Genomic DNA, 14,760 nt, shown 5'->3' with positions numbered 1-14,760 from the left:
GGTGAGGTCTTCCCTCACCGGGGCTAGAACAGGCGGAGAATCCTCTTCCCGCGAAGCCGAAGGCGAGACAGACGTTCCCTTCCCGAGAGAGGAGGCAAGAAGTCCTGAAGAGTCCTCTAACCCCGGGGAACACGCTGCGCATAAGGAGGCCGCATCTAACGCCTGGCCTTGTGACCCACACTCGCGGCAGGTCTGCGATTCTGTTTTCAGTCCCATCTGCAGCAGCGCGCTGATAGTCTGAAGTGAAATAGAAAAGGGCGTGAATAAAAAAAGAAATGCTCGGAGCCGTGACGCAGAGAAAATTTCAGTCAGGCAGGACCAGAAAAACAAACTTTTCATGCTGCGGGCTAAGAGACTACTGGCTGAGGAGAAAAAAAAAAACCGCGCACAGCCATGCCGTGGGAAAGGAGTCTGTCTATAGTGAAATCGCAAGGCCCCCAGCAGGGAAGCGGTGAGTAAACGAGGCACATGGAGAAAACTCATCCTTGCCCTCAGAAAATGACCCGGAGTTCTGGGAGCTGAGGGGGATCACTGCTGACAGTTTCCCTGGCTGGCCTTAAAAGACCTGGTCTCTCCTGCACCTCTCCTTACCTCAGCACTGAAGACTGTCAGTCAGCTGCAGTGAAAACAGCTTTTTTTTTTTTTTAAATTAAACTTTACCAAAACACAGAGAAAAGCTGTTGCAGGAGACAAGGGAGCAGCTGTAGCAGAGACGGTGGTGAGTAGCCAGGAGCCCCTGATAGACAGTGAACTGTGGCGGGCAAAACCCGCCACAGGAATACTCAATTCCCCGGACGCCCGGCTTCTACTGAGGGATGGCCCACGAAGGCGCCTAACATCTCAGGAAGCGACCGTAAATCAAAAAATTAAATTCAAACTAACTAAATAAAAAATATAACTAAAGACTGCAGATGTGCATCTGTACCACCCGCTGGAGACAGAGAAATACTGAGTGTCTGCAGGTGGCCACTCTCGTTATATAGCAGTGCCCAAAGTTCTAATTGTTCTCTGACTCCACCTGCTGGTAGGAATACACAACCCACTTTTCTGGACTGATCTGGGTATGTTCAGGAAGGTGTTATTAGATAAAATTAATATGCTTATTTTGGAATGAAAATGATAGAAAAACTTGCATGGGAGCAATAGCCTATGATCGTTGTATGGCGCAACTTTTTAAACAATAATTGTTATTCAGGCTTTTCAATGAAAATACATTTAATAAAAAAAATCTTCAATGACATCAGAATGTGCTGACTTTTGTGAGATTCCAAATGAACTGAACTGCCTATTTCTCCATAGGTACGAGAATTAAGGGATTCTACATGTCAGAGGTGTTGAGAACACATGAAAAATGTGAGCTGGGGAGGGCACCTGGTATTTTATTATCTGTGGTAGAAACTGGAATAAAATTGGATGAATGGTTCAAAAGTTATCAGTCGTGGAGAGACAGACATGCTCTTACATAAAACAATACTAAAAATGCACTTTAAAACAAAAGTAATCAAAATAGCACATTTCCACCCTCAAGGTTTCATTGTGGGAGTTCGAAACACTAAGGGAAAAGTTTATGAAATACTGCTTTTATTGAATACAAATACAAAATAATAGCAAGAACAAATAATAGATTCAATCTGTTTAAAATATAATTTACCTGCAAAATTATAACTATGCGTCTTATTTGATTTAGATTTGTTTGTGCTAAAACAAACAAACAACTTACAAAAACTACAAGGATGAGACTTAAGATGCAGAGGCTATGGTATTCATGATTACAGTCATAGCTCCTTTCTTACGTCCATATATTACAAATTCTTTGACAAATGATAGAGTTCTATAATTTTTCATTGCAACAGAGTACATTAAGAATGAGTGAGGGTGCCAGATGAATGTTTGACCTTTTTATGTATGGAAAATCAAACAATCATTCTTGTAATGGAAGATCTGTAAAATATAGACATGCTAATAATGCACTAAAATAACTCCCTGACATTGGAATGATTGCATTAAAATTCTTTGTAAAACATTCTTGAATCCTAGTGTTCTTACATAACTCGCATCTTAAAAGGAAGAAAAAGACTTGTGAGAACACCATGTGTGTGTGTTCGTCCCCCAACAAGAACTTGTGCGTTTTCAGACACGGGGTACAAGCAAAGCCTGAGCAGGGTATTTCTGACATTTATATGCCTGTATGAGCATCCCAGAAAGTAGGTTCCATTATTTCTGTATGGAACTTCTTATCCCCTTTACCTCCCAGTGCCATTTACACTATTATCATGATTCTCAGCTGACCCAGGGCTGAAACAACTCATCTATTGGCCTAGCATGGGCAGGTCCAAATTTAGGCGAAGGAAACCTAGGTAACTGCCTAGGGCACCACATTTTGAAGGTGCCAAATATCCAGCCCAGAGAGAAGCCTGTTTCTGCTTGCTTTAGGGCAGTGTGCATGCAAGCCTTCAAAGAGGTGCCCCTGTGGCATTCTGCCTGTGGGTGCCAAAATCTTAAATTCGGCATGAGTTGTCCATAATAAGTGCAACTTCTGTAGCTCAAGCATGGCTCCTCCAATATGTGGTTAGCAACTCCCCAGCCTTGAACCGAAGGCTCATGTTTAGGTTACTGCTGCAACGGCTTGCTTGGCTTATCTTTATTTGTGACTAGATATCACATAAAAACACCAACTGAGGCCACACTGCTAACTGCATCAGCAGAAAACATGAAAAAAATCTTTGAATTCAATCCTAAAATATCATCAGTACCTATCAGCGGGTCTGGTCAGTGGATTTAAGTGCTGAAAGCAGCAGCTTAGAGAAGAAAATAAACCCATTTAGGGCTATTTTTCAGTAATTTGCTATTCTTTTTAAAGGCTACAACACTGTGTAGTAGCAATTGTACAGATAATGGAGAATGGTTTCTCCTGCCTGAAGTAAAACTGATAGTAGGTACTCAAAATAGAACAATTAAACTGCGAAGTAAAATCCTTCCTTTAACTCCATAATAAAATATATTTCAAAGAAAATTTAAAAATATAAAAGTACTATATTTCACATTATTTAAAACATTCTCTTAAAAAACTGTTAGATGCTATACTGCTCCCCCAGATAATCTAAAACGGCAGACGTGCTTGATAAAACATTAAAAACTCGCTTTTCCTGCTTTGAAGTAATCCTTTCCATCATGTACATTAAATGATGATGAAAACATACAAAAGGCGTTCCGTGTTCAAGGGCTATGTCAACCCAGTCCTGAATACACTTTAGAGGTGTTTCTTCATACCCGGCGAACAGGGCTGGATTTGCTAAGAGTCCTCTGGCAACCATTACACCTTCAAATGGGAAATCCGATAAAAGGTGTCAGGCAAAGAGAGTTTAAAAAGTGACAACACCGTTGCTTCTGAAGAGCTAGAAAGATGGCAACTAAGAGCTAAAGAAACTGTACAGTAAACAGGAGTGCTCTAGAAACCTGTACTCTGTGTAACAGGGAGGTAAGTTTCCTGGCCTTTCTATGATGTATCATGAAAAAAGAAAGAGAAACATCAAACATTGCAAGTTTCAGCCAGAATGGTATGACTATGCCTCAAAATCATTTGATTTTCAGACAGCAAGAAGCGCTGACGAGCGGCAAAGCAGTTTCAATGTTTATTGGCCATCACGGGGTACTGTAGCCTCACTGAAATTTCAATGTCGCTAGTAGAAGTGTAAGAAACGATTAAACACTGAATTATTTCAATTTAAAAAGCAAAAATGCGTGCTCTAGTGTTCCAGCACGTTTTATAACAGTAACTATGGTTTGTCAGACAGCACCATGTGACTATGTGACAAACTCCTTTGATGCACAGTCTGGCAGCCATAAGACACTAACCAATGACAGAACAGCTTTAAATGTGCTCTAACCTCATGGAAATAGGTAAGCAGTGAAAAGGAAGTTAACATGCCTTTATCATAAAAGTAAAATTGCATAATTTTGCTTTCAGCACATTATATTAATGCTATAACAGAGTGTGTTTAAAAGATTTGTGACAATAACAATGTATATTTTTGGAATCCTAGCAGTGAGATCTTACTCTACTCTCATCAAATGATGTGATAGTGTGTGGAGTGAAGGGCATCCTCTAAAACAGGTAGGCAGCTATGGTCCTGGAGTGCCACAAGCAAGACTGGATAGCCACAATGGATACACATGAGATATTTGCATGCAAGGGAGGCAGAATATGCAGATACACGTCATGCATATTCATTGTGGATGTCCTGAAAACTAGACCTGTTTTGGCACTTCAGAACTGGAACTGCTTATTCCTGCTCTAAAAGTTTTATTGTGTTTGCAATTCTGCACTGGAGAGATGAAGATCCCCAAACTTCACTTATACTCACTGCTGAATTTCAGCAGTTGTTGGGGTTTTCAAACAAAGGACAGGGAGACATGATATAGACATATCTCTTTTCATCCTTAAAGTTTTGTAGGGTCAATATGGCATATTTTCTCAACCTCTGCTCTCTAACTTATCTTAACACTGGCTTAAAAACCCAGCCATGTCACACATCCTGGTGAACAGGGTGACAATTGCAAGTTAGCCCTTTTGGGAAAAAAATCTGTCAAAACTGAATCACAGGCCTCTGATAATGTAATACAGCAGCCATATTGCTCCTGGAGAAATTTGAATTCTTTGAGTTTGTAAGAATGCTTGTTGAAATAATATAAAAATTAGCTGAATATGATCCTTCTTCAGCTAATTAAAAAGTAGATTTATAATGAGCGCGCGCATGCACATGGACACGATCATTTTATGAAAGTGCGCGCATCTTATAAAATACGGTGTCTGCGCGCACATGCGAGCCGGATTTTAACATCTGCATGCACGTGTGGGCAGCTCACAATGCGTGTGCAAGGGTGGGATTTTCCAGTTATGCGTGGTGAAGCAATTGGCCTTTTCCCAGTTCCCTCCCAGTCTGCTACAATTAAAGGGCTGACTGAGTGGGAACTTCCCTACCCCCCCCCACCTAACCTTCCTCCCTTTTCCTTTCTCCTCTCCTCCCCAATCCCTAACCTCTACCTAGATATCCCAAATTGTTTTATTTCTATAAAATTACTGCTCCTCAGGAGCAGAAGTAAACTTGCACGCTGGCTGGCTGCCGGCGTGCACTTCCCAGAACAGCGTCTAATGGCGCTGTCCCAGCCTGCCCCCTTTTACTTGCTCTGGCACTTCTGCGTGTAAAGAGGGTTATGCGAGTGGCCGGCCCTTTGTAAAATGCGCAGGGCCCGGCCCTGTGCGTAATCCCCGTTTTTTACATGTGCGGGCCTTTTAAAATGGGGCCTTAAATTAATAAACAAACATGTGTGTGTGTGTGCGTAGGCATAGATACACGTACACAGTTAAGTCTTCAAAAAAACAGGATATTACAACATATTTTTAGAACTCCAAAAAGCAGGGGAATTGATCAAGACCTAACTTCTGACCTAATTTCAGTTTCCTGCCCTATGGCAAGAACTAGTGCTCTATGTACTAAGGGCCGGATTTTCAAAAGGCCCGGGGACGCGTGTAAGTCCCGGGGCTTTACAAAAGGGGCAGTCCGGGGGCGTGGCCCGAGGTCTCCTCACGGCCACTGGGCTAGGGATCTCGTGCCAGCAGTTGGCCGGCGTGCGCAACTTACTTCAGCCCCAGGGCTGAAGTAAGTTTTAAAACAAAAAAAAAGAAGTAATCAAAGGTAGGGGGGATAGGGCGGGGAAGGGAAGAGAAGGTGGGGTGGGGGAATAGGAAAGTTCCCTCCCAGGCCGCTCCAATTTCGGAGCGGCCTGGGAGGGAACGGGGGAAGGCAGTGCGGCTTGGAGCGCGCGCATCTTTTAAAATCTACCCCTAAGTGTTTTTTCCATTGGCATAATATGGAAAAAAAATCTTTACTAGATAGACTCCACCGTACTTAATTGGAACTAAACTGCATACAACTTGTAAACAGTTGCTAAATACATATAATGTTCCCTTTGTTTACTGTGCAAAGAAGGCAAACATTCTTTTATATACTTACCATTTGCTCCAGTCATTTGATGTATGTTTTCAGCCTCTCTTAAATTTCTAACATCCCCATTAGCAACTACAGGTACAGACATATTTTCTTTTATTACTTTAATTGCATCATAGTGTACTGGCTGGTGTCTTTCTTCTACATATCTGCCATGGACTGTAATCCAGGAAACTCCTGCTGCTTCAGCCTTCCGACAGAGATCTACAGTCCTGGTTAAATCATCATGAATCCTGAAATCCAGGCACATATGAATTAGCTGATCTTTTGGTCACTTTGCAAAAACTGAATTTAAAAATAGAACATCTTCTTAGATATTGGAGAAATTACTTACCTGATAATTTAGTTTTCCTTAGTGTAGACAGATGGACTCAGGACCAATGGGTATAGTGTACTCCTGCTAGCAGTTGGAGACGGATCAGATTTCAATCAGACGTCAGCCCCTAGTACATATACCCCTGCAGGAAGTGCAGCTCTTCAGTATTCTCCTCGAAAAGCCTTGTGGATTGTGTGACTGACTGATTGATTAACTTAATAATTTGCTTAACTTGGATAACTTCATAACTTGGTTAAATGTTAAACTTGATTAACTTGATTAACTTGAACTGGTTGATTGACTATAGCTGGAAACCGCCAGTGTACTCAACTGGAAAGCGTCGACACCTGGCAGGGTGGATGCCCTAGGTAATTGAAAAGCATGGCTTACCCTTGAACATTTGAGGGCCCTGCGAGACGGCAGCCAAGGGTGGGATGCCGAGTCCATCTGTCTACACTAAGGAAAACAAAATTATCAGGTAAATAATTTCTCCATTTCCTAGCGTATAGCAGATGGACTCAGGACCAATGGGATGTATAAAAGCTACTCCCGATCCGGGTGGGAGGCTGCCCGTGACCCACTTAGTATTGCCCTTGCAAATGCTGTGTCCTCCCGAGCCTGAACATCCAGATGGTAGAATCTGGAGAATGTATGGATGGAGGACCATGTAGCCGCCCTGCAGATCTCAGCAGGTGACAGCATTCTAGTTTCTGCCCAGGCTACTGCCTGGGCTCTGGTAGGATGGGCCTTGACCTGTAGAGGTGGTGGCTTACCAGCTTCTACGAAGGCCACCTTGATTACTTCCTTGATTCAGCGGGCGATGTTTGCCCGTGAGGCCGCTTCCCCTTGTCTCTTTCCGCTGTGAAGGACGAAAAGGTGGTCCGTTTTTCGTATGGGCTCGGACATTTGCAGGTATCTGGATAGGAGTCTGCCAATGTTGAGGTGGCGGAGACTACGGGCTTCTTCCGAATTCTTCCGGCCATCCATCGTTGGTAGCGAGATGGTCTAGTTAAGGTGGAAGTGTGAGACCACTTTGGGGAGGAAGGAGGGGACCGTGCGTAGTTGGATGGAACCCGAGGTGAGCCTGAGGAACGGCTCACGGCAGGACAGTGCTTGTAGTTCCGATATGCGGCGGGCTGAACACCAGCAAAAACACAGTCTTCAAGGTTAACAGGCGCAGGGACAGGCCTCGTAGGGGTCTAAAGGCGGTTCCCGCTAGGAAGTCCAAAACGAGATTGAGATTCCACAGAGGTACCGGCCACTTTAGTGGTGGGCGAATGTGTTTGACTCCTTTCAGGAAGCGTGACACGTCCGGGTGAGAGGCTATGCTGTTACTCTCGCTCTTGGAGCCGTAGCATGACAGGGCAGCCACCTGTACCTTGATGGAGTTGAGGGACAGGCCCTTCTGTAGTCCGTTCTGTATGAATTCCAGGATCACGGGAACTGTGAATGAGCGTGGTTTGATGTTGTGCACCAGGCTTCAAAAACTCTCCAGATTCTTATGTATGTTAGTGATGTGGAGAATTTGTGTGCTCGGAGGAGGGTGTCGATTACCGCCCCTGAGTACCCGTTCTTTCTCAGGCAAGCCCTCTCAATGGCCAGACTGTAAGAGAGAATTGAGCTGGGTCCTCGTGGAGGATCGGACCTTGTTGTAGCAGGTCCCTGTGTGGGGGCAGGGGTAGGGGGTTCCCTGCCAGCAGTCTTCTCATGTCTGTGTACCAGGGTCTTCTTGGCCAGTCCGGAACCACCAGAAGAACTAGTCCCCTGTGTAGGTGTATCTTGTGAATGATTGTGCCCAGTAGGGACCACGGCAGGAAGGCGTATAATAGAGTCCCCGGGGGCCAGGGCTGTACCAGGGCATCGATCCCTTGGGACTGCGGTTCCTGCCTGCGGCTGAAGTATCTGGATACTTGGGCGTTGGATCTGTTTGCCAGAAGGTCCATGTCCGGTGTCCCCCACGATCCACTATTATCTTGAAGGCTGTGGGTGACAGCCTCCATTCTCCTGGGTCTAGACTTTCCCTGCTGAGGAAGTCTGCCGTGATGTTGTCTTTCCTGGCTATGTGGACGGCGGAGATCTCCTGGAGGTTTGCTTCCGCCCACGCCATCAGGGGGTCTATTTCTAGGGACACCTGTTGGCTTCTGGTTCTCCCCTGCCGGTTGATGTAGGCCACTGTCGTGGCGTTGACCTCTTTGTTTCGAAGTCTGTGGACGAACCGCATGCAGGCTAGTCTGACTGCTCGCGCTTCTAGGCGGTTGATGTTCTATCCCGCCTCTTCTGCGTTCCACTGCCCTTGGGCGGTTAGTTCCTCGCAGTGTGCTCCCCATCCTCGTAGATTGGCATCTGTGGTGAGTAGAGTCCAGGTTGGGGAGGATAGTTTTGATCCCCGGCTCATGTGGCTGGCCTGCAGCCACCACCGTAGCTGGGTCCGAACTCTGCCCAGGAGTGATAGAGGTACGGTGTAGTTCTGGGACCGTGGGCTCCACCGTGATAGGAGTGAGTGCTGTAGGGGCCTCATGTGAGCTCGCGCCCATGGCACATGTTCCAGTGTGGATGCCATCAGCCCGAGGACTTGTAGGTAATTCCATGCTGTGGGACGAGGATCGTCCAGCAAGGTTTGTAGCCGGTTCCACAATTTTGATCTCCTTGTGGGGGTCAGGCTGATGTTGTCCTCTTTGGTGTCAAATCGGACTCCTAGGTATTCCAGCGACTGTGAGGGCTGTAGGGAACTTTTGTTTGTGTTGACTACCCATCCTAGGCTTTCCAGTAGAGTTGGTTGCTTGGCGGCTTTCCTCCAGTGACTTTGCTCTGATCAGCCAATCGTCCAGGTAGGGGTGAACAAGGATTCCTTCCTTCCTCAGTGTTGCCGCCACCACCACTATTACCTTGGTGAACGTCCGGGGTGCTGTGGCTAACCCGAAGGGTAGTGCCCGGAACTGGTAGTGAAGGTTCAGGACTTTGAAGCGTAGGTAGCGCTGATGTTCCTGATGAATGGGGATGTGCAGATAGGCCTCCGAAAGATCCAGGGATGTGAGAAACTCTCCTGGTTGTATCGCCCTTATAACGGATCGTAGGGTTTCCATGCGGAAGCGAGGGATCCTGAGGTGGCGGTTGACCGACTTGAGATCCAGGATGGGCCTGAATGTTCCCTCTTTCTTGGGAACGATAAAATAAATGGAATAATGGCCAGTATTTATTTCCTGTGGAGGTACTGGGGTTATGGCGTCAAAGTGCCAGTAGCCTGGACAGTGTAGCTTCCACTGCCGCCCTCTTGGAGGGGTCATGGCAGGGGGACTCCACGTACTTGTCCGGAGGGGTTCGTAGGAAATCCAGGTAGTACTCCTCCCGAATGATGGCTATGACCCACTTGTCCGAGGTTATCTCGACCCATCTGTGGTAGAATAGGGCTAATCTGCCCCCTATGGCTTCTTCCCTTGGATGGGTCGGCTGAATCTCATTGTGGGGTGTGGCTGCGGCCCATACCCGAGCTGGCTCCCCTCTTGTTGTGCTTTGTCCGAAAGGACTGGTTCCTGCCCGTAGGGCGGGGTGCTTGATAGTTGTTCCTGTAAGGATTGAAGCGCTGCGAACTTCTGCCCCTGGAGGACCTGGGGAAGGGACGCTGATTTCTCTTTGTCCTATCTTCCGGCAGTCGCGGCAATGGGGACTCGCCCCATTTGTCAGCCTGTTTCTCTAGTTCGCTGCCGAACAGGAGGGATCCTTTGAAGGGCATCCTTGTGAGGCACGTTTTGGAAGATGCGTCGGCCGACCAGCTTCGAAGCCAGAGTTGTCTCCTGGCAGCCACCGCAGAGGACACTCCTCTGGCCGCTGTGCGCACTAGGTTGGAGGCAGCGTCCGCTAGGAATTTATTTATTTATTTAGACTCCGGTTTACATTTTTAAACAACTTAATACATATAACACATTCGTATGATAAATTAACACATTTACAAACAACTAGATACCGCTGGTTCCATGTCTTCTCCCGGGGTGTTGTTCCTGGTTTGTGATAGGCAGGCATGTGTCACCACGGTACAGCAGGCCGCAATTTGCAGAGACATCGCGGCGACATCAAATGATTGTATGAAGATGGACTCTAGACTTCGGTCATGTGCATCTTTGAGCGCAGCTCCTCCCACCACTGGGATAGTGGTGCGCCTAAAGACCACGCAGACCATAGCATCCACTCTTGGGCATGCAAGAAGATCTTTGGTTGCTGGGTCCAGGGGGTACAAAACACTGCACGGAGCGGCAGTGGCCACAGAGGCATTCATGGAGCGGGATGCCAGTGGTTGGTGTTCCACCTTCATGGAGCGGAAGGATGGAGGGCTGCCATCTCCAAAAAAAAAAAAACAGGGGTGGGTAAGAGTATGGTGCAGGGGTGTGGCCTGCTTGTTGCAGCGGTTGCTACCCCTAATTGAGCTGGATGTTCACTTGGATGCAGATCCGGCGCTGCTCTCTACATTGGTGGTGGGGTGGAGGGGAATTAGGGCTAGAGGGTACTGGAAGCCAATAGTAACAGGTGGGTGAGAGAAAAAGATGGGGGAAAAAAAAAAAGATAAAGTGCGTAGCTTGCTGGGCAGACTGGATGGGCCGTTCGGTCTTCTTCTGCCGTCATTTCTATGTTTCTATGTTTACAGGGCCGCCAAGGCTTGTCCCCCTTTGAATGCGGACTCCGGAGCATTCCATTCCAGGTCAATCAGCTGTTGTGCTGCTTGTAACAGAGGGAAATGGCGAGAAGTCTGTCGAAGACCCTCCAGCAGGGGGTTCGGTTTCGGTTCCCCCGAAGTACCTGGGCCCGGGATAGCAAGCTCCGTCAGACATTGATTGACCAGGTCCGGGAGCTTGTCCTTTGTGAAGAAGCATTTCATGGTTCGGTGAGGCTCTGTCCCCGGGGGGAGCTCCCCTTCTTCTAGGGGTTCGGCTTCTTCCTCAGAGGTGTCCAAGTCCCCGTAGGTGGGGCTTCTGGGTAATGGGAGCCTGTGTCTAGATCTTGAGGAGCCTGGAGCATGTGGGTCCTCCGGTGGAGCATGTGGCCGGCCAGCCAGATGTTCAGTTTGCATTTGAACAAAGGCGTGAATCCCCTTGAAAAACTCCACCTATGATATGGACGCTGGATCAAAGCCAAGGGGTGCTAGTTCCTTGGGGGACCCCGTCTGAGGGGGGTCCCCCTGGCTAGGTCCGGGGTGCCCCCTGAGGAGCTGGAACTCGGCCCTGGGTGGGACTGGCCCTGAGCTGGATCTCCCAGGGCCTCCTCGCACTGTGTGGCTCTGATGTGGCATGCTGGGCAGAGGCCTTGCGCTTTAATTTCTGTTCCTGGGGGTGCCATGGTTGTCGGCGCGTAAATCTTGTGCGCTCCGGTGCGCTTAGATTGAGCGTGTAAGTTGTGCGCGCGGCTGTGCCGTAGATATGCGCTCGACTATGTGCGTGCAAGTTATGCGCACAAGGAATTATGAGCGCGTAAGTCTATGCGCACAAGTGCTTTGTGCGCCTGGCTCGGAGATGTGCGCTCGGAGGCGAACGGCGCGGCGAGTAGGCCAAGATGGCGACAGCGAGCACACGGGCAATATGGCGACCCCCTTGGAGAGTCTCCACGTGGGCAGACTCTTGGAATAGCCGGGGCCTGGCCCTGCTAGGGCGGATCAACCCGGTGGCACTGGTCCCGGTCGGTGACCTGTGCTCGTCCTCGACCCTCGGAGACCGGATTCGAGTAGAAGATTTCTACCTTACATTGTCTTCGGAGCTTCCCGGTTTCGTCCTGGGCGGTCTCCAGCTGCGGGGGGAGAGGGCAAATACCTTCACCGCCACGCTCGAGGGTGCACCCGCTGCCTCTCAGCTGCGCCCGAAGGATCAGGGGCTAGGTCCTCGCCATGATTTGGCCGCCGGACCGAGGCTCACCTCAGGAATCTCAACTGGGGGAGGGACCCGAGGGTATCACCGCAGGAGAGCAGGGCTCGTCTTCAGGTAGGTTTTCTTCTTTCAATTTTGGGTTTTCTTTTTTAAATTTGATCTAAGCTTGAGAGCGTGCAGATAGTCCCTAACTGCTATGGAGACGGAAAATACTGGAGAGCTGCACTTCCTGCAGGGGTATATGTACTAGGGCTGACGTCAGATTGAAATCTGATCCGTCTCCAACTGCTAGCAGGAGTACACTATACCCATTGGTCCTGAATCCATCTGCTACACGCTAGGAAATAGACTATTTGTTATCTATATTTAAAAATAGAATATCTACTTAGATAAAAAAAATAGTGTAATATCTATCTATATACACACACATACTTATTTGGTTAGTTGCAATTATTATGTAATTAAAGGCACATGGCATTTAATTTACATCTTTTTTTTAAATCACCCGAGACACTGCTGTTCAGCTATTGGTCAACGTGCCTCAAAGCTCTGTCCTGAGCTTATCTTCTCTTTTCTCTCTATACGTCTTCCCTCTGTGTTGTGATTTCATGTGACTTTCAGTACCACTTTTATGTTGTTGATAACTCCTACATCTAGCTTTGCACCAGAAATTTCAGCCTGCTTGTCCTGCTACCTTAAACTTAACGTGCCAAAATGGAATGTCTTGTCTTTTCCCACTAACATGTTTCCCCTCTTCCCTCTTTTTCGGTATCTGTGATTGGTGCTTTTGTTTTCACATAGATAAGCAGCTGAATTAGCCATGCTGTCTGGGTACGTCTTCCGTGCCACTAGGTGGCGGAGCTCTCTAAGTAGAGCAAAATCTTTCAGCCGGGTGGCTCCCTCTTATATCCTCTCTGATTCACCTCAGGCTCCTCAGTCAGTTTTTTTCCGTGCAGCAGTTGGCATGCGGAGCTTTGCTCTCCTGTGAGAGAAACTTTCTGAAGTAAAAAAAAAAAACAAACCCCAAAGAAACCAGTGAGAAAAACAGCAGCAATTCTTCAATTCAGTACCTGTGAGAAGAATGCCACGTCCTGGTTTCAAATTTTTCTCTTGTGGCAAAATTATGTCGGCCATCGATGGCCACACATCCTGTTACTTGTGTCTGGGTCCTTCCTACGACCAAGTAAACTGTGAGGACTACGGACGTATGTCCCCACGAGCCCAGCGTCAGCAGGCAGCCAGGATACAGGATCTTCAAGCCAGGACTTCGGGTTCCTATGCCCCATCTGAGGCCTTGGTAAGGTTTTCACCGGGCCCCAAAAAAAGGAGGTGGTCTCCCTCATCGAGGAGAGCCTCCTCAGTAGACCCTGCAGGGTTAGAACACCCACCATTGCTTGCCTGCGAAAAAACGGGGCATGGTGCTGGAGATGCGTCGGTGGGATCACCGACGCGGCGCATCGACGTCAGGCGCGCTGACGCGACTCAGAAAATAAAAAGCAAAGTACAAGGAGAGGTACGGCGCATCGACGCACCGAGGACTGTTCGATGCATCGAAGCACCAGAAGATGTCCGACGCATCGGCGCCTCTGCATCAAAAACATCACACATAGACATTGTGGCATCGGTACCGCCTTTGAAAGGTACATCGTCAACGCATACCGGCGCATTGCCGACGCAATTCACACAGAAACAACACAAGAAACACCATTCGGGTTATAAGAGACCAAGGGAAATGTCTCCTCTGCAAACTGTGGACCCTGAACCAGAATTTTCACCTCCTCATATTTTGCCTACATCTCCTTCTTCACATAGAACCTTCTCATCTGAGTCCATAGTCTCTATTGGTTCATCAAACCCTGGTCAACCTCAACCGGATCCAGGTGATGGTTCAGAGGATGTAATCCCATCTACTCTTCCACCAAGTACGGAGCCAATACCACCTCCGTCGACTTCAGGTCTAACTAGTCAAGCTATGACCCAAATTACCAATATTCTATCTCAGTTCTTACAATCAGTTGAGAAATCGAATATTCCACCTCAACCGGCTAGCTTGCCAACGATTCCAATGGTCCCTACTGTACTGGATCCAGTACATAAGGCCCACCCAGTACCGCATTCATCTCCAATTCAATACGATACTGATACCTCTATAGATGATTCTACGGGTTACCCATCCAACCCTGTGGAAATACCTCCAGAACCATATTCACCCCCAGATTTATCTTACTCTCAAATTCATTGAGAAGGTGGGCCAATTCTTAAAAGCTGAAACCAGAAACTACCTGACCCACGTCAGGAAATGATGGGCATATTAAAGATTTTTGATGCCCCCACAGAGCCAATAGCCCTACCTCAGCATTCCGTTCTCACACAGCTGATAGAAAAGTCCTGGGAGACTCCACTGTCCACAACACCAACATCCAGGAAAATAGATTTGAAATATAAAATGAAGGATTCTCCTTTTCATGCTTCCACTCAACTTCCCTGTAACTCGATTGTCATTGAGTCAGCGATGCAGAAGGCACGAAAACCTCGTATTCATGCAAATACACCACCACATAAGGACCATAAGTTGTTGGATGAATTTGCA

The 14,760-nt window shown here is 47.5% G+C and overlaps 1 protein-coding gene across 4 annotated transcripts in view; it reads right to left on the bottom strand.

Annotated features, from left to right (window-relative positions):
- Window positions 1-1,561: 1,561 nt before the first annotated feature.
- The window catches only part of DUS4L (dihydrouridine synthase 4 like), a 30,377-nt gene continuing 17,178 nt past the window's right edge, over window positions 1,562-14,760 (bottom strand). For all 4 annotated transcript variants that reach the window (XM_029616905.1, XM_029616908.1, XM_029616907.1 and 1 more), the window contains exons 6-7: window positions 6,015-6,241; window positions 1,562-3,319 (exon numbers count right to left, since the gene is read on the bottom strand). In XM_029616905.1, the coding sequence (XP_029472765.1) occupies window positions 3,072-3,319; window positions 6,015-6,241 (475 nt within the window). In that variant the 3' untranslated portion in view covers window positions 1,562-3,071. The remainder of the gene's footprint in view (window positions 3,320-6,014; window positions 6,242-14,760) is intronic.

This window comes from Rhinatrema bivittatum, chromosome 9, assembly GCF_901001135.1.
Source record: "Rhinatrema bivittatum chromosome 9, aRhiBiv1.1, whole genome shotgun sequence".
NCBI lineage: Eukaryota > Metazoa > Chordata > Amphibia > Gymnophiona > Rhinatrematidae > Rhinatrema > Rhinatrema bivittatum.
Note: the sequence above shows the minus strand (reverse complement) of the source record. Positions and strands in the feature narration are given on the sequence as shown.